At 36.5% G+C, this 23,775-nt stretch overlaps 1 protein-coding gene across 1 annotated transcript in view; it reads right to left on the bottom strand.

Annotated features, from left to right (window-relative positions):
- Nucleotides 1-23,775, bottom strand: part of CSMD1 (CUB and Sushi multiple domains 1) — a gene marked incomplete at both ends in the record, with an annotated part of 996,476 nt that overhangs the window by 441,344 nt on the left and 531,357 nt on the right. The window contains one exon of the mRNA XM_079550635.1: nucleotides 10,040-10,247. Coding sequence (XP_079406761.1) covers nucleotides 10,040-10,247 — 208 coding nt within the window. The remainder of the gene's footprint in view (nucleotides 1-10,039; nucleotides 10,248-23,775) is intronic.

The raw sequence follows: 23,775 nt of genomic DNA, 5'->3' as shown, positions 1-23,775 counted from the left end.
AGAGGGGGCATTCACAACCTCATTGGGCAGCCTGTTCCAGGGTCTCACCACCTTTACAGTAAAGAACTACTTCCTAGTATCCTAATATCTACTCTAAATCTATGGACTTCCAGTTTGGAGGCATTTTCCCTCATCCTGTTGCTACATGTACTTATAAGAATCCCCTCCTCAGATTTCTTGTAGGCCGCCTTCAAGTACTGGAAGGCAGCTAAAAGGTTTTCCTGGAGCCTTCTCCAGGCTGAAGAGCAGCAGCTCTTCATGGCCCTTTCATCAACTTTCATCGACTGACACTCCAAAATCCTTGTCAAGGGCTGCTCTCAAGTCATTCTTCTCTCATCCTGAATTTCTGCTTGGGATTGCCCTGATCCATTATGAAGTTCTAGATAAATACTGTATACAGTCTGTGAAACTGAGATGCAGCCCTCAATCTCCTGGAGGAACTGCTAACTCTATGCAGTTCATAAGAGAAAAAGTCTTCAATGATTCCCACGATGCAACTACTAGAAAGATATTTTACTAGGATTTTAAGTAACAGTTATTCAAATTATGTCTTTTATTAAAAGAAATGCTGAATTCATCAGGTTAGGGAAGACTAAAACTAAATTTTAAAATATCCATAAATAATTACTAAAGACAAAGTATTCGTTTCTCTGTCTTTTAAATGTGCTCTCTTATAATACCTAAGATGTTCCAATAACCTTTTTGTTTATGTTTGCACTATGTTGGAAAATTTACTCTTATGCTGCTACTAAATCTACTACTATTACTTCTACAACTGTTATTTTTTCTCACATCAGAAGAAAGCAAAACTAGTATTAAAAACAGTACTAAATTAATGTTAGTTTGATACAACTAATGTAAGTTCCTGACTGGTTGTTTTTCTTTTCTGCCCTTTGCATACAGTATAGCGTAAGATGCAAAAATTAGAACACTAAATAAGTAATTTATATGCTTAATAACTACATGTCATTCAATATAATAAAAATTTAATCTGCATTTTCAAGTTTTATATTTTATGTTCATTTTCTTTACTATAAGTTAGCATAATTGGTTAAACTGTCTAACCAGAAAAAAAGTGTTGCTTTTTTTCCAGCAAATTCTTTGGAATATTTCCAAGATTGCTACATATCATATCTAAACTTCTTGTTCTTTAATTATTTCTGCAAAACATCTGAGATAAAATGCAGCACAGTATTATCTAGGCACAGTCCTTTGTAGAAAACACATTAAGTCCAAACACTGGCCTACTGTGCACACATTGAAAAAAAGGTGACCATCAATAAACACATTATTTAAATTCAATTCAGCATTCTCTTAGAGTGAAAGAAGTAATTGATGCATTCTGTGTGCTAAGTAAATAAATAAACAAAGGGCCAAGGTATTTTCTTAACATTACTGTAAGAATAGCTAATTGATGGGTTTACTCTGAACCAACGTATACAACAGCATTGGTTTTAGTAGAAGAGCCATGCAAGTGTCTTGCTCCAATATATAGGAGGGAGAGGAGGTTCTTTTAATATCTGTATACCCAGTGTGAGATTAAGAAACAACAGTTCAAATGTTGGTCTGACCACTTTATTACAAATCTTAATTAGAGAGATGGGGAAGGGGAGGATGGACGCTATTATGAATTAGGGTAATGGGGAAGGGAAGGAGGATGATAGAATCATAGAATTACAAGGTTGGAAACAGAATCATAGAATCACAAGGTTGGAAACAACCTATAAGATCATCTAGTCCAACCGTCTTCTCATTACCGCTGCTACCACAAGCTACTAAACCACATCTCGCAGCTCCTCATCCAGACGCCTCTTGAACACTGCCAGGGACAGCAACTCCATGACCTCCCTGGGCAGCCATTCCAGTGCCTGACCACTCTCTGAGAGAAAAAGTTCTTCCTCATGTCTAACCTAACCTCCTGTGATACAACTCGCAGCCATTTCCCAGGTCCTGTTCGTTGCCTGGGATAAGTGGCTAAACCCCTCTTCACCAACCCAACCTCCCTTCAGGAAGTTGTAGAGTGCAGTGAGGTCTCCCCTGAGCCTCCTCTTCTCTAGACTAAGCAATCCCAACTCCCTCAGCTGCTCCTCATAAGACTCGTGCTCCAGACTCAGATGTTATGTTCTATATTTTAGTAGAAGTTTTCAAAATATTCTTGTCTCAAATACATTCCCTCAATTTTTGTATTCTAAAATTCTATCATTACTTTAAAAAAAAAAAAAAAAAAAAAAAAGCCAACAATGATTGAATGATCCTCACTTAAGGCCACTACTCATGCCAGGATAACTTTGATATACCAGGACTGTTTGTCTTTGTGATTTGCCCAGAATTGAACTATATTACTTCTTCATATTTGTAACTTTTATTCACATTCATATGCATACACACATTCACATCAAAATTTTCTTCATTAGTCTCTTTCCTTATACGTCTGTTAACATAGATGTCCATAGTATTATATTAGTCAAGGCCAGCTTCAGCTTTAGAATTTTTTGTAGGCAAAGAAAGGTAGTATAATAAGTTTTGAGAATCAATGTGACTGTAAGCAGATTTTGAATTTCTAGTAGGGCTGTATGGCAAAAACTGGAAAAAGACTTTAATCTCAATTTTGAAAGATAATATCTGCAGATTTTGTCTTACTAGGATGATACACTTCAGTCTGACAGTAAAGGAGTAGGTACCGTGTAAAGGGAAGAAAAAAAATGAGTCATAAATAGCTCTAAGAAAAGCTTCTAACATTTTCTGAATATACTGACATAAGCAGTTTCATTGTTAGAATATATTTTCCTGACTCTATTGTCAAGGACTTTGCAAGAAAACTAGGCCAAATACATACATATTTTAGAACAATGCAATTGCACTACTAGAAAGAAATTTTAGGCTCATATTGAATCCCCAGGATTTGACAGCCTGTTTAGAAAGATAGTAATATTAGTGGTATTTTGCAGGTAAGCAATCCAAGCTTCCTCTTAATGTATTTAAACTTTGTTCATATGCTTAATTTTAAAAATTTAGTGCTTTTCATGTTATTGTAAATGTGGTGGAAAATTATACTGTAGGTCACAGTGCTTCCTTAAGACAGTTTGTCACTCTAATGTTCCTGTCAGTTTGTGATGTGCTATGAATTAAGACTTTATACTTCTTCAGCACGGTAGGCTGTAAATTAATAGGTGCAAAGAAAGCAATAGTGTTCTGTGAATTAGGCATCAATTCACTGCTTCTGTACTTCTCACTTTATACACTGTTCACAGGCTGACATCGTTAGCAGCTAAGTGGTCTCTGTTCCTATACAGATAACACAAGTAAGAGATATTAGTTTACAGTCAGTACTGCTAGCATTAAATTAACTTACCATCCATTTTTTAGGGTAAAAGACTTTGCAAAAGTATCAAAATACTTTTATCTGTACAGTTATATATGTGTATATTATTCAGGGTAAAAGGAAGTGATTGTCCCTCCGTGCTGTGATGTGTTTTGTCAGGCCAGGGGCTCCCAGCACCAGAAGGGCATAGAGCTGTCAATGGGTCAGGAGGAAGACTACAAAGAGGGCTGCAGCACCCCTTTTATGAAGAAAGGTTGAGGGAGCTGGCCTTGCTTAACGTGGAGAAGATAAGTCTTGGGAGACATCATTGTGGCCCTCCATTACTTATAGAAAGCTTACCAGCAGAAGAGAGAATTTTTTCATAGTCCAATAGTGGTAGGACAAAGGGGAATGATTTTAAAATAGAAGAGGACAGATTTAGATTAGGTGTTAGGAGGAAATTCTTCACTGAGAGAGCAGTGAGGCACTGGCATAGGTTGCCCAGAGAAGCTGTGGATGCCCCATTCTTGGAGGTGTTCAAGGCCAGGCTGGATGAGGTCCTTGGCAGGCTACTGGATGGCAACTCTGCCTATGTCAGGGCAGAGGGCACTAGATGAACATCCTTCCTGCCAGCATTCTATAATTCTATGATTACAAGAGAGAAAATAATGCATTTAAGATTTGTTTTCTTCAAACACAAACATCAGACTTTTCTCAAGATTTCTATTATATATTTCCTAATTGGGCCTTAACAAAAATTCTTTTAACATCTTTTTTTCTTTTCTTTTCTTTTCTTTTCTTTTCTTTTCTTTTCTTTTCTTTTCTTTTCTTTTCTTTTCTTTTCTTTTCTTTTCTTTTCTTTTCTTTTCTTTCCTTTCCTTTCCTTTCCTTTCCTTTCCTTTCCTTTCCTTTCCTTTCCTTCCCTTCCCTTCCCTTCCCTTCCCTTCCCTTCCCTTCCCTTCCCTTCCCTTCCCTTCCCTTCCCTTCCCTTCCCTTCCCTTCCCTTCCCTTCCCTTCCCTTCCCTTCCCTTCCCTTCCCTTCCCTTCCCTTCCCTTCCCTTCCCTTCCCTTTCCTTTCCTTTTCTTTTCTTTTCTTTTCTTTTCTTTTCTTTTCTTTTCTTTTCTTTTCTTTTCTTTTCTTATTATTTTAATCAACCTGCATCTCTGAATACAAGATCAAAACATAATCCAAAGGAAAGATGTTATCCAAAAGTAAGTTAGCATTTTCTTACATCACTACCCAAAGATTAGAAGATTTGGATATGTATTTCAGCACTTGCTATCACTATGTGGGCCAGTACCTGTTGAAAAAAACACACAGAATGCTAGTAAGTCTACCATATCTGTAACAAGAAAGAAGATGATCAGCCAGGCTCCACTGCTGTCCTACACAGGAGATGAAAATGTACCAAGATAGTCCTGCTTTGAGGGAAAAGAAAATATAGCTAGCATGCAAATATGGTAACATTGGTCATGGTGTGTTTCCTAAGAGTTTGAGATGTTTAGTTCACTCTGTGCAGGTGGTAGTGGTGACCTGAGTACACCTCCCAGGCACATTTGGAATGACACACTGTAAAATCTGGTGTGACTTATAGCTCAAAACTCTCACCATGGCTACTCTGAAGAGCAAAATTCCCAGACAGAAACCAAACACACTCTACCATCCAGAAGATATTTCCAAACCTTTAGCAGCTCCTTAAAATCTGTCTATCTAAAAGCTATCCTCCAATCCACCCAAAGGACATTCTTCATATCTTAGATTCATTGTCCCCAGCTCAAAGTCCCGACTGCCTCCATAATCCAATTTCTTGCAGTGCAGTGCCAGAAACTCAGAGATCACATACAAACTCAGATGATACATTTCTGCTTATTTGTTAAACTTTATCATATTCTTTGGCTTTGTCTTCATTATGTAATTAGAATCTAAATCTGCCTCATTGTGACCAGCAAAGCTCATCTCCTCATAAAATATATTTAATAAAATAGCAAGAGAACCATATACCAGCATCAACAACAACAACAACAAATATATATATATATATATATATATATATATATATATATATATATGAACAGGCAGAGTTTCAGCAAAGTTCCATGGTGAAAAACAAGGATGACCAGTAGCATGTCTCTATATAGGCAAAAATAAATAAATTGTTACAAATACATAATGTAATAGTTTTCTAAAGTGAAAAGTTTGGGATCTAATTGCTTCCATCACATTGCATAGTCATGGCACTGTCTTTTGCATTTGATGGAAAAGGAAAAGAAAATAAAAAGACCCTTATATTGTCAAGGGTATATAACAACTTTATTGAGAGTGCACACCTTTTCACACTAAGCCAATAGATGGTGCTCTTCAGCTGTATAATCATGTAATTCTGAGATAATCAGTTCATATATAGTTGTTTATTAAAAGGGTGATTTACACAACTGAATATTCTCATTCAAGAAGTAAGACTAAGATAGATTTCTAGAAACAAAAGAAATAAACCGGTTTGAATGCTACTGATTAGAATAATGTCTAAGAACTTATATATATAAGTACATAAATTTATCTAAGAAATGCAAATTGCCATTATGACTCAATTGCAGAAAGAGTTAATTCATTAACACAGAACCAGGAAGAGGTTTCAGATAACTACAGTGACTTATGTCAAAATGTATGCCAAGAATATAGCAATTCATTACTGTTGCTTCCAAAACACTCACATTCACATAAATTTCCATGGTCTTTCAATAGGGTATTGAGGTGATTTATAAGGAAGTCCAATTAATTCTAAAGATATTTTAAAATAGTATTAGGAAATCTATTTGAATAAAATTAAATATGAGGTACAGTTTGTTCTCTTCTATTGGCAAAAAAAAAATGAAAAGAAAATAAAAGGATAAAAATTGTAGATCTAAATGGAAGCAGTCAGATAATGTTAGTATTGTATACTAAAGTAGAAAATAATAAGAACAAGATGTGTTCAATATTAAGATTTCAAGTTAAAAAGTAGCAATAGCAGAATTATTCTTATAATTGCCTTTTGTTCATATTGTAATGCTATATATTTTTTTCAAATATGTTTTTAATTTTGCAAAAGTTATGGCAAAAACACATACTTGAAAGAAAATGCCCTAGTCTGACTTATCTACAGCCATGTGAATTGCTCAGCTTTACCTCATCTGGAAATAGCTAAATAGTCCAAATCTGTCTGTCTGTCTGTCTGTCTGTCTATCTATCTAGCTAACTATCTATCTACCTATCTATCTATCTACATATTTGCATCGATAACAATGTTGAGGGGTAGTCTTTGAGAAGACTCACAAAAAGATTTTCAAAAGAATGATTTCCCCAAGATATATATTACTGATTTTACATCAAAACATATCAAGTTCATTCTGGACTTCTAGATACTTCTTAATGCCATCTCTAGATCCAACCTTGTTTTAATTTCAAATACAACATAATTTCAGTTGAAATATAAAGAGACATATCTGGAGCCATTTAAAATGAGATTTAATGTAGAGAAATTATGTGAAAGTTTATTCCACTTCTAATAATTCATCACACAGGAGCTCTTCAGAATCTTTAAAGATCCAGACATTTGGTGGACTTTAAGATGGACTCCAGACAGAAGGTTTTCCGATAAGCTCCCAGAACGTATCTTACACCTTAGGTTTTCTATGTAATAACAGATTAACCAAACTGATTCAAATTCAGAAAGGTTTCTTCCATTTACAATATAACTAATAATAATTTTACTTCCCTTAAAAACTAGAAAATGTACTCTACCTGATCATATTCACTTTGCAAGCACTAGTATACATCTTTTTAAGCCCACTGACACTCACACTGATTCAAAGAAGAAATAAAAAAATACATCTATATACGAACATCCATTCAAGACCCAGATCTACATAACTGCCCCTTACTTAGACAAAAAAATGTCAACAACTTTGGACTCTCTAGTTGTATCTGGACATACAATGAACAGTGAGGTAATGTCACTTGAATCTTTTATAAACTAATATCATTACGATAGACTGCATGCATAGTTTTCAAATAATCCTTTGTAAGTAAAAAAAAATAAAAAATTCCTTTCTCCTTTTCAGTGCATTGAGAAACAAACCTACAAACAGCTAGATAAAATTAAAACTGACTAAAAATCTTAAAGAAGGTTTAGAAACATGTGAGGCACAGGAAAAATATAATAGAATGGACTGGAATGGAACAGAATCACAGAATCACAGAATTGTAGCGGTTGGAAGGGACCTCCAGAGATCATTGATGCCAACCCCTCTGCCAAAGCAGGTTCCCTACACCAGTATACAATAGAATATCTCATATATAGATTTTATATACACATAAGATTATTTTTCCTCAGCATGTAGTTTCTATTTGTTCTAGCATTTCCATCACTTTACTTAATTGTTTCTAAAAGGTTCATTCAGCTTTTCCTGTAATTGTCATGGAATCGTTTATAATCTTGTTGATAGTTCTGGAGAGGGAAGGTTAATGTAGAGCTACTGCACCATACACTAAAATCACTAGAGAATCACCATCTGAAATTATTCTCTTTTTAAGTTTTCCAGTACTAACATATCTGTTTTTCTGGGCTTTTCAGTAGGAAAATATTTAGCTTATTATTCAGCAAATATTCCTTTAAGGGAAAGAACCAACATAATTACCACACTGCACTAATGGCATACATGTCTTTTAACAGTTACTGCAGAAATCTGTTGACATGGTGCCAGATACAATAAAAGGCACCAATTAAAAATAAAATCACATTTTAGGGTGACACACCTCTAGACCATTAGTTTTAAGTATGGAATAATTTCACATCTGAGCACAGCTGATTTTAGTAGATTACAGCACGCACTACATTTAGCATGGCTCCAATGTCACTATGGTAACCATTCTGGTTTAAATATAGCTGAATGTGTAGCATCATTACAATTTATCCAATAATCCTTTAAACATTTCTTATAAAACTTCCCATAGCTTCTTCAAACTTTTAGTAGTGACCACAGGAACATATCATAAATTCCACATTTTTCTTTTCATGATAAGATTAAGCATGCTAATAAAAATATCTGCAAACAAATAAACAAACAAACAAACAAAAACCCAGCCCCAAAACAGAGAGAAAAAAATGTTCAGATTATATTCTAGGAAAAAGAAGATTCTTATGATATTTCTGATTTCAAGCACTACTAGTGATCAATACCATACAAGACCAATGCAAAATATGTATCCTTTGCTTTATATATATTCTTTTACATCACCTATTCTGAGAAATCTTCTGGGGAATGGATATGTATATGTAAATGTTATTGTCTGTAAACTACAGAACCATAGAAACACAGAATGTAAAACAATTCCTATATTTATATGTTAAAGTTCAGTAACAAGTGAATTTCTTGGAATACTGCTGCAAATATATACTCATGTAGCTATTAGAGCCTATCACATAAAACCAAATGGACGGATTTTTATGTCTTGTAATAAGATTCCATTAGCTCTTCTCTTTCCAGATTTCAGCATTTGCTCCTCAGAACCCACAATAATAAAACATTGAAACTGATGAATGTTGTCCATGTTTCTGCCTGACAGTGAGGCAAATGAGGTATTTACACATTGTATTTCAGAAAGTAAAATATGAGCACTTAATTTATACAAAGCTATTTCAGTGGCTGCTGTTATACAACTTGTGGTCACTTGGAAAAATGGGAAAGTAATTTTGAGACAAAATCCAGTAGTATCCCAGAGCAAAATTTGCTAAGGATGCAAATTTTCATTTGACAAAAGTTTTTTTAACTCATCAGATGCTACCTAGAACTTCACAAAATATATTTCATTGCTTAGCATATTATGCCTTAAAAATAAAAGTGAGATTCATTAGATCTCCAGAAAGAGCATTCTGAAGATAATATCCATCGGCCACGTTTGAGCAGCAGGTCTGTAGTAGTTTTAGTTTGTTGTTTTTTTTTTTCTCCAAGGCTACACTTTGTAGCAATGGCATATGCTAAACACAAAGCATTCTTCTCAGAGATGAAAACAATATAAAGCCTCTATATGTTATTTGCAGAAAAATCCTAATAGAAACTGCTGGGTAAATTAATCAGTTAAAATAACTCATAAGAAGAACTATCATCTTTTATTTGGTACAGAGAAAGAAGTTTGAGTATTACAATTACTAATCCTGAATTAATTAAGCCCTAATTATTGCTAATTATTGCTAATATTGCTAAGCCCTAATATTCCTAAACCAAAAATTTTAACGAGTCAACAAAAAAAAAAAAAAAAAAAAGAAAGAAAGCATGAGTACAGAAATAGAACTGATTTACAGCCTGTTTAGAATAAGATGACATCTATTTGCTCTCTATGTGTTCCTGTTTTTCTATGAGGCTGAATTTTGCTCAAAAAGTACAATATCACGATAAGCCAACCATTCAAGATATAGCATCTGCTAACATACTTGTACCAAGTTCAAATGTAGAACAGCAGTGAATGCTCACTGCTAAGACATTTTACCAATATAACTCTTGAAGATGGAGGAGAATGAAGATTTGGAAAGTACTAGAAAAAGATTATTGTTTTCAGCCCTGGAGGATGAAAAGACACCAAAGTAAAATATCTAACAAAGTAGCTATTACAGATTGAAAGCACAGCTGCCCTTAAATATCTTTTAAAAATACCAACAAAGGAAAGCAGAAACATGGATCTTTACAAAAGCTCTCACTTACCATATTGAAGGTGCTTCTGTTCCACTGATCTCTAAGAAGTCATATCCTTCTTCCAACTGGAAGTCAGTAAAAATCAAAGCAATTGTATCTCCTGGCTCAGCCAATATGGTCCAGGTGCAATCAGCATTATTTTCATACTCTGAAGGGAAGTGAGGACTTGAAATAGTTCCACTTGTCCCACGCAGTGTCCCTCCACATGCTCCTTCAGCTGATGAACAGAATAGTGATTACTAGTGCAACTGCACTGTAAATAAATAAAGCATCACCCTGTTTCTGACTTACTGAACCAAGCCTTTCTCTGCTGTGCATACAGCACCCCCAAATATGCACATACAGAGAAAAAAAAATCTCTTTCCAAACAAAACAGAAAATTTTCTGGCATTAGATCAACAGATTTTGGGTTTCTGTTCTTTTTTGTTTGATTGATTTCTTCTTTTTTTTTTTACTTCTTTTCTTTAGCTCCAGGACAAACAAGGATAAATTCAGCAGAGACATCTAGTACAAGGTGATTTGAAGAAACCAAGAAACCATAGTTTGGTCCTATGAAAGTATCCACAGAGGTAACCTAAGAAACACCTGAGCAGAGAATCACAGAAATTCAGTTTGGCTCCATTGTATGGATTTAAAAATAATTCTAATGTTCTATTTAATTTCTTGGAATTGTAAAGAACTGTAGAAAAAAAATATTCCTATAGATTGAAAATCTCTTCTAATCTAGGAAGCATTAATAAAATCACATAATTCATTCTACATTATTTGTTCTGAATTGGGATGTTTACAGATGGCAAATTTTCAATGCTTTGTTTCCAGATGGAATTTCTAAGGTTCACATGTCATCAGCTAATAATATTTTTTCTATTTTATGGTTATTAGCTAAATTTTAAAAACAGAGCATAATAATCTTTTGTTCAGTCTGGAATGATGTTCAATATGCTTACAAAACAGAGTTTGACAGATTTTGCTGTTCCCCCAAGATTTTATTGAAAGCTTTGAAAATATTCTGAGTGTTACTAACTGAGCATTAAAACAATTAAAAACAAACAGATAATGATAAAAAAAAAACCATAACACACAACCCATGCAATTCATAGATATTAAAAGTTAAAAATTCATTAAGTAGCTTTCAGTGTGTTACAATGTGGCTATGGAAGCTATAGCAACAGCAACTAAAATATTTCTGCATAGGTGAATGATCAGAAGATAAATGTTTCATTTTTACCCATTTTATCATCTCTACTTACTGCTATTATCATTAGGCATTATTTACATAATATAAGTGCATGCGGAGATTTAAAAACAAATAGCTTGACAAGGTGCATGACACAAGGAACTTACAGTCTAATTAGAATAATAACTGAATAGCTAATTAAGGTAGCATAAGAATAGGAGTAGAATTGCTCCTTTCAATCACAGTTGAAAGACTGTCAGTGAAAATGAGTTATAAGGGAAGATTTGAAGGAAAAAGAATTCGTTTGAATCAAAGGAAGAAGAAAACTGGCTGGACATTTTAAAAAGGAGACTACTGAAAAAGGGCAAATAGATAATAAAGGACAAAAATTAAAGGGAGGACTGGGAGCAAATCAGAAACAGAATATTTTATTTAATACTTAAGCACTCTACAGGACAATGGTGTGACTAAAAAGGAGAAAAGATTCCGAATAGATTCAAAAAATATTCCCCCCCCCCCCCCCCCCCCCCCCCTTTTCTTTTTTTTGCATTTATTTGACATAAATCAGAGAATCATGGCTTGGGTTAGAAGGGATGTTGAAGATAATCTAGTTCCAACCCTTGCCATGTACAGGGCTACCATCCACTAGATCAGGCTGCCCAGAGCCCCATCCAACCTACCCTTGAATGTCTCCAGGTATAGGGCCTCCATAGCTCTTCTGGGCAGCCTCAGCCAATGCTTCGCTACCCTCTGAGTGAAAAATCTCTTCCTAACATCTAAGCTAAATCTCCTTTCATTTAGTTTAAAAACATCCCTCCTTGTTCTATCTCTATCTACTCGTGTAAAAAGTTGGTCTTCCTCATGCTGGTAAGTTCCCTTAAGTACTGGAAAACCACAATGAGATCTCCTCACAGCCTTCTCTAAGCCCAGCTCCCTCAGCCTGTTCTCACAAGAGAGGTGCTCCAGTCCTCTGATTATCTTTGTGGTCCTTTTCTGGACCCGGTCCAGCAGCACTATCTGTCAGGAACCCCAGACCTGGATGCAGTACTCCAGATGGGGCCTCACAAGGACGAACTGGAGGGGAAATACCTTCCCTTAACCTGATGACCACTGCCCTTTTGATGCTGCCCAGGGTACAGTTGGCTTTCTGGGCTGCAAACAGACAATACTGTTGGCTCGTGTCAAGATTTTCATTCATTTTTCATTTACTCAAACCCCAAAGTCCTTCTCAACAAAGTCCATTCTCTTAATGACTTCTTCTACCAGTCTGTACACATATCTGGGATTGCCCCAGTCTTGCACTTGGCCTTGTTGAATGTCATTAGATTCACAAAGGCCCATTTTTCAAACCTGTCTAGATCCCTTCAGATGGCATGCTTCCTTCTGTTGTGTCAACTGCATGACTCGGCTTAGTGACATCAGCAAACTTGCTGAGGGTGTACTCAAACCCATGGGCTAGGTCTTAGATAAATATGTTAATAAGCACTGATCCCAGGACTGATCTTTGGATAATACCATCCGTGATCAGCCTCCACATGGACACAGAGCCATTGACTAAAAGCCTCTGGCTGTATACATCCAGCCAATTCTTTATCAACACAGTAGTCCAGCCTTCAAATATGTATCTCTCCAATCTAGAGATGAGAATATGGTGTGTAAATGTATACATACTTAGCTACCACAAACTTGATAAAAACTTCATAATTTGTTGGAACACAAACAGAGGAGGGCAGTTCTTTTCACAAAATATAATGTCTTCTTGTCTGGGCCCTGTTATTTTTTTTTTCTTCTCATTCAGTTCCTGGCCTGCAGTTCAGTGCATACTGAAAGAGCCATTGTGCTGCTGATGGAAAAGGCAAGTGGGAAACTTAAAGAATTGATGCATAAAGTCAGGGATCAGAGTTAAATTCCTGATGCACAATACATTTAAAGATAAGAATTTTAAAATTATATAATATATAATAAGAAAGGAAAATTGTGATTTGTTATCCAGTAATATCTAAAATTATGTTTTCTTCCATTTTTATTTTAAACTCTGTAGTTTTAAAGCACTTCACATAAGATCATCAACAGAGCAAAGAACAAATTAATTTCATACATATTCTGCCAATATTTCAGTACAGAATGTAACAGCTAGTTATTGATTTTCACTGTGGTCATCATCCATATTAGAGTTTGTGTGAACCATTAAACAACAAAAACTGCTGATTTCCACCTCTATTTTTCAAGTTTTACACTTGTTCATGCTTTGCCGTAATTGTGTATATTTATGTACTTAGTTAGCTAGTTATTTTAGGAATCAAAATAAAAGAATAGTTAGGATAGGAGTTCCAGTTAATAAAAGCGTATAGGTTATATCTGTACCTTTGAAAGACAGAAAGGATTATTTTCTCATCCATATACTTAGTTATCCACATATTTCCTCCATATTCTTAATTATCCATATACTTCCTAGGTTGTCCAAAATGCTTTGGTACTGGGTATGTGCCATTACGTTTTGCTATGACAACATTTTCAGTGACATCATCTCCCATTGTGCTTAAACTGGCATTAAGTAACATATTAGTGGGAATTTCAGTACTACCCATTATTTATGCTGCAGTGCACTGTACTAAGCTTTGAGCAGTAAAGCTTTGACTTTTACAGCTGACAAGGAAGGCTATGTAGCTAATTATTTCTGGTAATCACATACAGGACTCTAAATTTATACACTGTATACTATCAACAAAAAATGGAGGATCTCAGTCTATTCCACCTATCTGCCCTGGAGCGATGCATTGCTTTTTAATCAATTCAAGAACAGCATTTCTATGAGATCTGCAAGGAACCAAATTAGCACAGAAGTGGAAAGCAGATATTAGTCAGGTAGGAACACATAAATCTGTATTGCCACTGACATATGTTTTATGTTCCAAAAGTCTATGGTTTCCAGGTTTCCTCATATGGACACAGCATCCACTCTGAGGCAACCAAACTGTTGAATGCTGTAACACAGTAAGTCACATAAGAGTTAGCATAGGCAGGCAGGATGTGCCAACACTACTTTTGGGTAGAGTTTGGCCTTTTGGGCATAAGTTGTGTTTCACCAGCAGGCCTGAGAGCTAGTTCACCTCTTGGATTAGACACTCTCCTTGGCCACAGTTTTCTCTATTTGATGCTTCTGTGAAGCTAGGACATTGCATGGAAATCTTAATGCATTGCTGTGCTAGAAGCAATTTTATAGGATATACTGCTTCAGGCTTCAACAATTCAGACTCTTAAGTGATTAACAAATTGGTTGTTAAAACATGCAAGTAATTAATTCTAAGCACTCATGGTTATTTTGAAGTTATGAGCAACTGCACAAACTGCTGTTTCTATCAGTGTAAATGACTACTTGAAGTGTAAAGCTACAAATATTTGGATCTCTAAGTGGTAAGATTTAAGTGCTTGAAACTAAGAAAACATGCATATTAGATCAAGTGTGCATGCAAATACATACGGCTTGCACCATTTGAAAATAAAATACATACAGGAAATACAAGTAGTCTAGATAAAACAGTAACAAATATATCATAGAATCATCAAATCATGGAACGGCTTAGGCTGGAAGTGACCTTAAAGATCACCTAGTACCAATGCCTCTGCCATGTACAGGGCTGCCACCCACTAGATCAGACTGCCCAGGACCCCATCGAACCTATCCTTGAATGCCTCCAAGTATAGGGCCTCCACAGCTCCTCTGGGCAATCTGAGCCAGCACCTCACTACTCGCTGAGTGAAAAATTTCTTCATAATGTGTAAGCTAAATATCCCTTTGTTTAGTTTAAAACCACTCCTCCTTATCCTATCACTATCTACTCGTGCAAAAAGTTGATCCTTCTCCTGTTGATAAGTTCTCTTAGGTACTGGAATGCCACAATGAGATCTCCTCAGAGCCTTCTCTTCTCCAGGCTGAACAAGCCCAGCTCCCTCAGCTTGTCCTCACAAAAGAGGTGCTCCAGTCCTCTGATCGTCTCTGTGGCCTTCCTCTGGATCTGCTCTAACAGTTCTACATCTTTTTGTGCAGGGCACCCTCAGTAGGGACACAATACTCCAGGTGGGTCCTCACAACAGCAGTGCAGAGAGGGACAATCATCTCCTTTGCCCTGCTAGCCATAATTCTTTTGATGGTGCCCAAGATGCATTTGGCATTCCAGGCTGCAAGTGCATACTGTTGGCTTGTGAAGATGTATATACAAATAAAAAGAATCACTATGTAATTACTGCAGATAATGAAAAATATTACTTTTTTTCTGAAAATCATATATCCTATTTTTTTTTTTATGTTGGCCCACAACATCTAAGGTTGTTTGAGATATGGCAGTAGAGGCTGAACCTTCCCACCAATATGCTATTTATTTTGTTGCCATTTAATAAACAGCAGAGGGGCAGTCTGACAAAATGGTATCTGGCATGAAAGTGCATATGAAGCAAGAGTGTGTAAGAGAATTCCTCATGTGGAAAAAATTGTACCCATTGATGTCTATTGATGCCTGGTGAAAATTTATGGAGACCAAACAGTGGATGTGAGCACAGTGAGGTAGCGGATAGTGTGTTTCAACAGTGGCAACAAGAATATGAAGGACAAGCCACGTTCTGGAAATGCACAGCTGTCACACCATGAAATGCATCTCAACCAGTTAAGTCACACGAATCAGCAGATTATGATCGTGAACTCTGCAGAGAGCGAATATCAGCTTCAATATGTTGAAAATGATGACAGTAACATTGTAATATTGCGAAGTTTGCACCAAGCGGAGCACACCAGTGTTCACAGGAACAGAAAGAACACCATATGCAAGTTTATCAGGTGCTACTGAACAAATAAGAGGCAGAAGGTGATAGTTGATTAGTTGGCTAAGTCAGTCAACTAATTAACCATCAAAGGATACAGTTTTACTTGCTCATATTCAATCATGCTTTAGTCTTGTATAGATCTTATTTGACAATTATAGGACAAGGAGGAATGGTTTTAAACTTAAACAGGGGAGACTAAGGCTAGATGTTAGGAAGGAATTCTTTATTCAAAGCATAATGAAGCATTGGAACAGGCTGCCTAGAGGAGCAAGCCCTCATCCCTTGAGGCATTCATGGTCAGGTGGGATGAAACTGGGCTGCCTGATCTAGTGGATTACAACTCTGCCCAAGGAAGAAAAGTTGCAACTAGGTCTTTAAGGCCTCTTCCAATCCAAAACATTCTATGATTCCATTACTTATTTTGGATAGTTAAAAGCCAAACACTGTCCTTCTTTTCTGTGTTTTAAGAACTGGAAACACGTAAAAAAATTACTTGGATCTAGATATATTGTAGCACAGATGAGTGTCTATCAGTTTGCCTCAGTTTCTCAGTTTCTTCTTTTGCTGTTGATGATCTCCAAATTAATTAAATAATCTTTAACCCATGCATCTGAGATGAATTTTCTTTCTCTCTCTGGGCTTTTCAAAGGAAATTTCAAAATAATTTCGATTTCAAGTACAGTCGGATTTTGTAAAAATTGCAGAAATTATCATGGTTAGTTAACGTCATGGTTTTGTAATTTTTGCTATTGGTATTCCACATCATAACAACATGCAAAGCATGGGTAATTAAAGAGTTAATAGTCCAGATACCTGGATCTCAAAAGAGAAGAAGAACTGCATATCCCAGGGCACCCCATGACCAGAGAGGAAGGTACATCATGGAAGTCACGGGATCTGGTCCATTAATTTTTTTTGTTTTGTTTTGTTTTTTTGCTTTTGCTCACTGCCTGGCAGAGTGGGGGGATGCTTCCAAGCCGTATGCTTTTCAGGTTTGCTTGGTTTCAGAACATTCTCTCTCCCTTTCTCCCCTATTTTATTTGATTTATTAGTCTCAATTTCAATTAAATTGTATTACATTGTGTTATCTTGCATTCCGATGTCATAGTTAGTAAAATAAGCTTACCTCCTTAGATCGTTGCCACTGTTCTGGGTTGGTTTTTTTTTGTTTTTTTTTTTTTTTTTTTTCTTCCCTTGAGCACAGCTCCCATCTCCCTACCCCTACCCCTTTTCTTTTTCCCTTCCCATTTTTGGGGGCCAGTGGGCCCATGGACTTACTGCTCCCCTATCACAGGCATAGATCCATCTACTTAACTGCGTGACAGTTACCAACTAACCTGGCAGAAAAGTTCATCTACTGACAGTACGTGTTTGAGCAAACAGAATCCAAACCCCAACTCCGCTACAATTACTTTGCAAAAAATGTGATTTTAAAAAAGGATAGCAAGCTTTAGATTTTTGATAATCATAAATTTGTAATCTCATCCACTGTCCTATGGAAATAAAAGATCTGGATATTTTGTAAAGATTCTTTTCAATTAAGCATTGTAAACTCTTTTCTGGTGATATGATAATTCTTCACCAGAAGAATTCTTCTTTTGTTTTTGTTCTTTTTCTTTTTTTTTTTTAAACACTGAACGGATTCCCTAAAATAACAATCTACAACAAATTAATAGTTGAATCCTCTTTTGAGATTATTTTGAAGCAAAAAGGGAGAATGTTGAATGCTTTAAGGACAAACCAATGAGTTTTGCATGTTTCACTTACATTTTTTATTAACTAGGAACTTTAATCCAGTTATTTCCAAAAGTTCACATGTAGTTATGCAATCCTTCATCATTATGACTGTCTCAGAGATTTTTGTTTCATTCTAACTTGTATCTATCTGGACATAGTGGTTTATATCTGACCTCATAATGCAGGAGAAAGTGTGAACACCATGATGAACTTCAATTTCAACTTGATAGGTGTTTAAAAATATCAGTTCTGAATCTCTGTATTCAATTTTCTTACTCTATCATTAATCATAAAATCTTCTCTTCCTTTATCTATTCTAACACCTTCATTATATATTATTCATTATATATTAATCACTTCTCCAATAATTGATTTAAATCTTAAACCTATTACTTGATGCTTGTGTACATTTCTGACATGTAGTTCACATTACTTGGTCATTTTATTCTTATAAAATACGTAGTGTAATATATTACATGCTCTTCTTGTAGCTATTTTCACTGTGTGAAAAAGCTTACAATTATGATGTTGCTAATCCAATTTGTATTCCTAATGTTAGCATAAAAAAAATCAAGTTTCATATAACTATAATCAACTAGAGATCCTCAGAATTATTGAGAATTGAGAACCTAATCATACAAAGTTCTTCTTAGAAGTAGCCACATATCATAAACAGCTATTAGTGAAGTTACTACCAAGAATTAAATTGATTTTCAAAATATTTCAGAATTTACAGCAAAATACTGCAACCCCAAGATGAAAGAAGACACTGTGACACTGATACAGCAGTTAAGATAGAGACAACAAAGAGTTTTTCACATTGCAGGGCAAAAAAAGCAGAAGAATATACATGGATCACTAAATGATACACCTTGTCAATTTTTTTTAAGACAATAAATTTGTAAACCATTTTCTTCCCATAAATTCTTGGTTTTGAACTTTTCATTTGTTGTTGTTTTGTTGTTGCTTTTTTTTTTTTTTCCCTATCTTTTTCAATTTGGAAACTGCCATAATTTTACACACAAAAATAATTGTTTATTGAGGGACATAAACAAACAAACGTTTTTACACACAAATGATCAAAATGCTCTAAAAATGAAACTGGCTAAATCATTCTGACCTCTGATCAGAATTCATTATAAGCCATCACAGTGCAGTTCTGTCTCATTACTCTCTGCAGGGCTATACTGAGTAGAAGACAGAAAGCAATATTATAGATACAAGAATGAATGTTGTATCTATCTTCCTTAGAGTTAGTCATTCACTATAATTTTTTCTAGTAGAAACAGCAATTGCTCAGTTAGATAATGTATTAATTACTCAACACCAGCTTCTCAATGTTTCTTAAAATATTAAGCAACAAAATTGCAGAAAATTGCAATTTGCCAGCATCAGTTAAACACGCAACAAAGAATAAGGATAATATTATTTTTAGTTATATTAGCTTTATTTTTAATCTTCTATATTATCTTGAATGGCACAGTGGAATGATTCTATGATTTACATTAAAATTTGTTTTCATGAAAATGCCTTGAAGAAAATGGTAGCATTCTCTACCCGAAGACATAGAGAATAGAAAGGACTAGCCCCTTCTATGTCTGTATGTTCCAGAGTGATAAAATTAAATAAATAAGGAATGCCCAACATCCATCATAAATTTCACTCCCCACATGAATTGAAAAACAAATCCACTAAGGCAAAGTTTCAGTGTACAGAAATCAATTATTAAGAAATTGTTTAACTATTGTGCTATGATTTGCATTTCTTGGCAGAAGCTACACCAAAGTATTTGCTTTCATAGAAGTTCTATATTAGCTGTAGATCCCCATTTGAGTTTTTATTAACAGGGTAAATTCACAAAATTACAAATCATGTGCAAAATTTCTTTCCTGCTAGACAGCTATGTATGTACAGGGTCATATTTCCTGTACTTACATCAGTAAACACTACCAAATAGGGCATCATCTACAGAAAGAGAACAGATTTTTAGTAGACACTGACGATACTATGAACTTATACCATTATTTTTTTTCTGAATCCTGCTCACTACATCTTACTAGAAGGATAAAGACACATTTAAAATCAGACAACCAAAAGGTTAGAAAAAATGTTTTCTTATGACATTCAAAGCATTGATTAAATTTTTTTTTTGCTGCATACTGATTGATATTGAATGCAAGCAGTAGACATGAAAAACCAAATCTCTGTTTCTTTCATGGTTATTATCTCTTGTATTTTCTTTTTAGGATAAATGCTTATAAAATAGCTATTTTCTGTGAGGAACTGTATTAATAGCCGAATCAGTCACAATCATAGAATCATAGAATGGGCTGGGTTGAAAAGGACCACAATGATCATCGAGTTTCAACCCCCCTGCTATCTTCAGGGTCACCAACCACTAGACCGGGCTGCCCAGAGCCACATCCAGCCTGGCCTTGAATGCCTCCAGGGATGCAACAAACCTTTACAAATTATTACAGAAGACAAATGCTATCCTTTGTTAATGAACCACAGTTGAGTCAACCACATACCTACCCATAATATTGCTGAGGGAGAATTTGAGCAGTAAAGGTTGTTGACATTACTCTGGGATAAGGCTGATAGGCGCAGAAGCCCACAGGAGTTCTCGATGCAAGGGGAAAAGCTCAGGCAAGATTGTCATATTCCTTCAGAACACTTGAACAAGCAACTTGATCAGCAACAGGGCTTTGAGCTATTTGACAACAGGATCTTCTTCAAGGAATGAAAACTGCAGGAGAGACATAAGCTCTGCCTGGCAAAATAGTGAGGAGAGCTCCAAACTAAGTTCATCATTGATACAGGTCAAAACCTACAAGTGAATGGAAGAACAGGCCCAGAGTATACCACATGGGGCAGGCCAAAGTTAGTCTATTTATTTTCTCCTTGGACAGTAACATGACTGGAAGCTCAGTTCATGTGCCTGTGCACAGAAATTTGTCACATGGGAAGGAAGCACACTGGGCAAACTGGAAGTACACACAAAACTGTGGTGTCACTGAGATTACAGACTTAGTAGGAAAGCTCACCTGACTGGAGTGCTGTGATGGATGGACACAGGCTTTTATGCAAAGTGGAAACAAAAGGAGAAGCTGTACCCCATGCAAAGTAGGACCTTGAATGAACAGAGGTTTGCTGTACAGAGATGGAGAAGCCAATAGGGAAGTCATGTTGAATGTTCACTACAGACATTAAGTGTTAAGAAGATCAAGAAGAAATGATTAAAACTTTAAATTACTAAGCTTCTCAACCACATATTCAGGTTCTTACTGGAGACTTTAATCACCTCAACAACTCTATGGATGGCAGCACAGTAACTGGCAATCAATCCACTAGATTCCTGAGTTCACTGGGAAGAATTTTCTTTTTAATGCAGGCATTGGACAAAGGAATTAGGTGTAGAAACAAAGAACAATTCAAAGAAGTGATACTCAATGCCAGCTGCAGTTCTAATAACTACAAGTTGAAAATCCTGAGAGATATGAGGGAGGCAAGTAATATGATAAACTCCTTGGAGTTCAGCAGAACAGATTTTAACTTGCTTGTGAAGTGGTAGACAGGCTCTCATGGGATAATGCCTTGAAGAGCTAGAGGGCCCAGGGGAGCTTGTTTGACTTCAAGGGCAGCTTCCTCAAAGCTCAAGAGTGATCCATCTCTTTCTGTACATAAATGAGTAGTCATAGAAGGAGGCTGCTGAGGGCTGAATAGGGAATTCTGAGGTACTTTATCTCAAATGCAAAACAGTAGCATACAAAAGGTGAAAGAAGGGACAAGCTACTCAACAGGAACATAGAAGTATTGCTGAGAAATATGGAGATAAAAGGAGAAAGGTCAAAATTTAGAAGAAATGAAACTTGTGAGGAACGTGAAGAGAAGGTATTCTGGAAACCATTCTATATGCATTTCTACTTCAAAAGGAAACTGAAGGACATGGCAGAGGCTGCACTCAGGGTTCTGAATTCACAATACAACTGAGATGTTTTGGGGAGAAAACTAGTAATCAAAACAGCAGGAACAATTTAGAGACTACACAAATAAATGGTGTGTGTGGAATTTCATGCTACTTAACAGTATGCATCCAGGAGCTCTTGGTCTGCCGCATTGTAAAGCTGCTGTTTAACATCTTCCAATGGCAGTAAAGATCAAGTGTGATTCACAGTGACTGGAGAAAATATATGTATTTATTTCTGGTTTCCAAAAAAGGCAAGAACAACTCCAGCAACTGCAGATCTCTCAAGCTCACATCAGATCACCAAAAGATTATAAAGAATGCCTTTATGAAAATCCTTCCAAACACATGAAGCACAAGTAAGTGACTAGGAAAAGACAGCTTTTGTCAGTGCAAAACTTCAGGAGAACAAACTTCAGGTTAAGGAATTATTGGACGAGTTCTCAGAAGAAGTCCTTAGAGACAAAGGAGTGGAACAAGGCTGGCTACTCTCAGAAAGATGCCTTTCTGAGAGTAAAAGCTCTCCATCTCTCAGAACAAGAAAGCAGACAGGGAAAGTAGGAAATCAGCATGGTTTGGAAAGGACTTGTTGGACAAACTGAGGGAAAAGAAGGGAGAGTACAGGCAGTAGAATTAAGGACATATCACCAGGGAAAAAAACACAGGAATGCTGAATGAACATATAGAGATGGAATTAGGACAGACAAGGCACAGATGGAAGTGAACTTGGCAAGGGATGTTAAAAACAGCAGGAAGGGATTCTACAGGTGCATAAATCAGAAGAGACAGGCCAAAGAGAGCATACTTCCTCTGATAAATGAGAAAGGAGAACTGGTTACAACTGATACGGAGAAGGCTGAGGTACTCAATGAGTTACTTGCCTCAGTCTTCACTGGCAGCCAGTATTCTCACATCCCTGATCTTGAACCTCTATGTGGGAACTGGGGGAGAAAACTCTTCCCTAGTGTAAGAGAAGAGCAAATCTGAGAACACCTCATGAGACTGAATGTGTACAAGTGTGACTGTGGGGTCGGACTACAGGCATGTCAGGGACCTAAAGGAGCTGGTTGATGTGGTTACCAAGCCAGCCTCCATCATATTTGAAAAGTCATGACTATCAGGCAAAGTCACTGGGGACTGGAAAAAATAGAAACGTCATTCTAATTTAAAATAAATGGAGGAAGGGAGATCCAGGAAACAACATGCTGGTGAACCTCACCTCTGTGCCTGGGAAGATCATGGAACAGATCATCCTGAAAGGCATGTTAAGGCACAGAATCACAGAATGGCCAGCGTTGGAAGGAACCTCAACGATCATGAATCTCCAGCCCCCCCTGCCACATCCACATGCAGGGCCACCAACCTCCACAACTAATACTAGACCAGGCAGACCAGGGCCCCATCCAATCTGGCCTTGAACACCTCTAGGGATGTGGCATCCACAACCTCTCTAGGCAGCTTGTTCCAGCACCTCATCACTCTCTGTAATGAACTTAAGGCATATGAAAGATGAGCTCATGATCCAAGACAGCACAGCTTCACCAAAAGATCACACCTGATCAATCTGTTGGCCTTCTGTGATGGAATAACAGCATCCGTGGGCAAAAGGAATGGAACTCTCAACTGCAATTCTGCGTCCAAGTTTGGGACCCCACACACAGGAAAGATGTGGAGCTTTGGAAGAAGGTCCAGAGGAGGGCCACAAAGATACCCGGAAGGATGGGACACCTCTGCTATGAAGACTAGCTGAAGGAAATGGGCTTCAGTACAGTCTGAAAAGGATAATTCTGTGCAGAGACCTTTCTGCAGCCTTTCAGTATTTAAAGAGAGTTTACAAACATGAGGGAAATCAACTTTTTACATGGGTAGATAGTGATGGATTAAGGAGGAATGGTTTTAAACTAAAGGAGAGGAGATTTACATTAGACGTCAGGGGGAAAGTTTTTTGTTTTTTACTGAGGAAGTGATGAGATGCTGGAACAGGTTGCCCAGAGTGATTGTGAATGACCCATCCCTGGAGGTGTTTAAGGCCAGGCTGGTTGGGGT

This window comes from Tetrao urogallus (assembly GCF_951394365.1).
Source record: "Tetrao urogallus genome assembly, chromosome: 2".
Lineage (NCBI taxonomy): Eukaryota > Metazoa > Chordata > Aves > Galliformes > Phasianidae > Tetrao > Tetrao urogallus.
The sequence above is the reverse complement of the archived record's forward strand: the minus strand, read 5'-3'. Positions and strand labels throughout refer to the sequence as shown.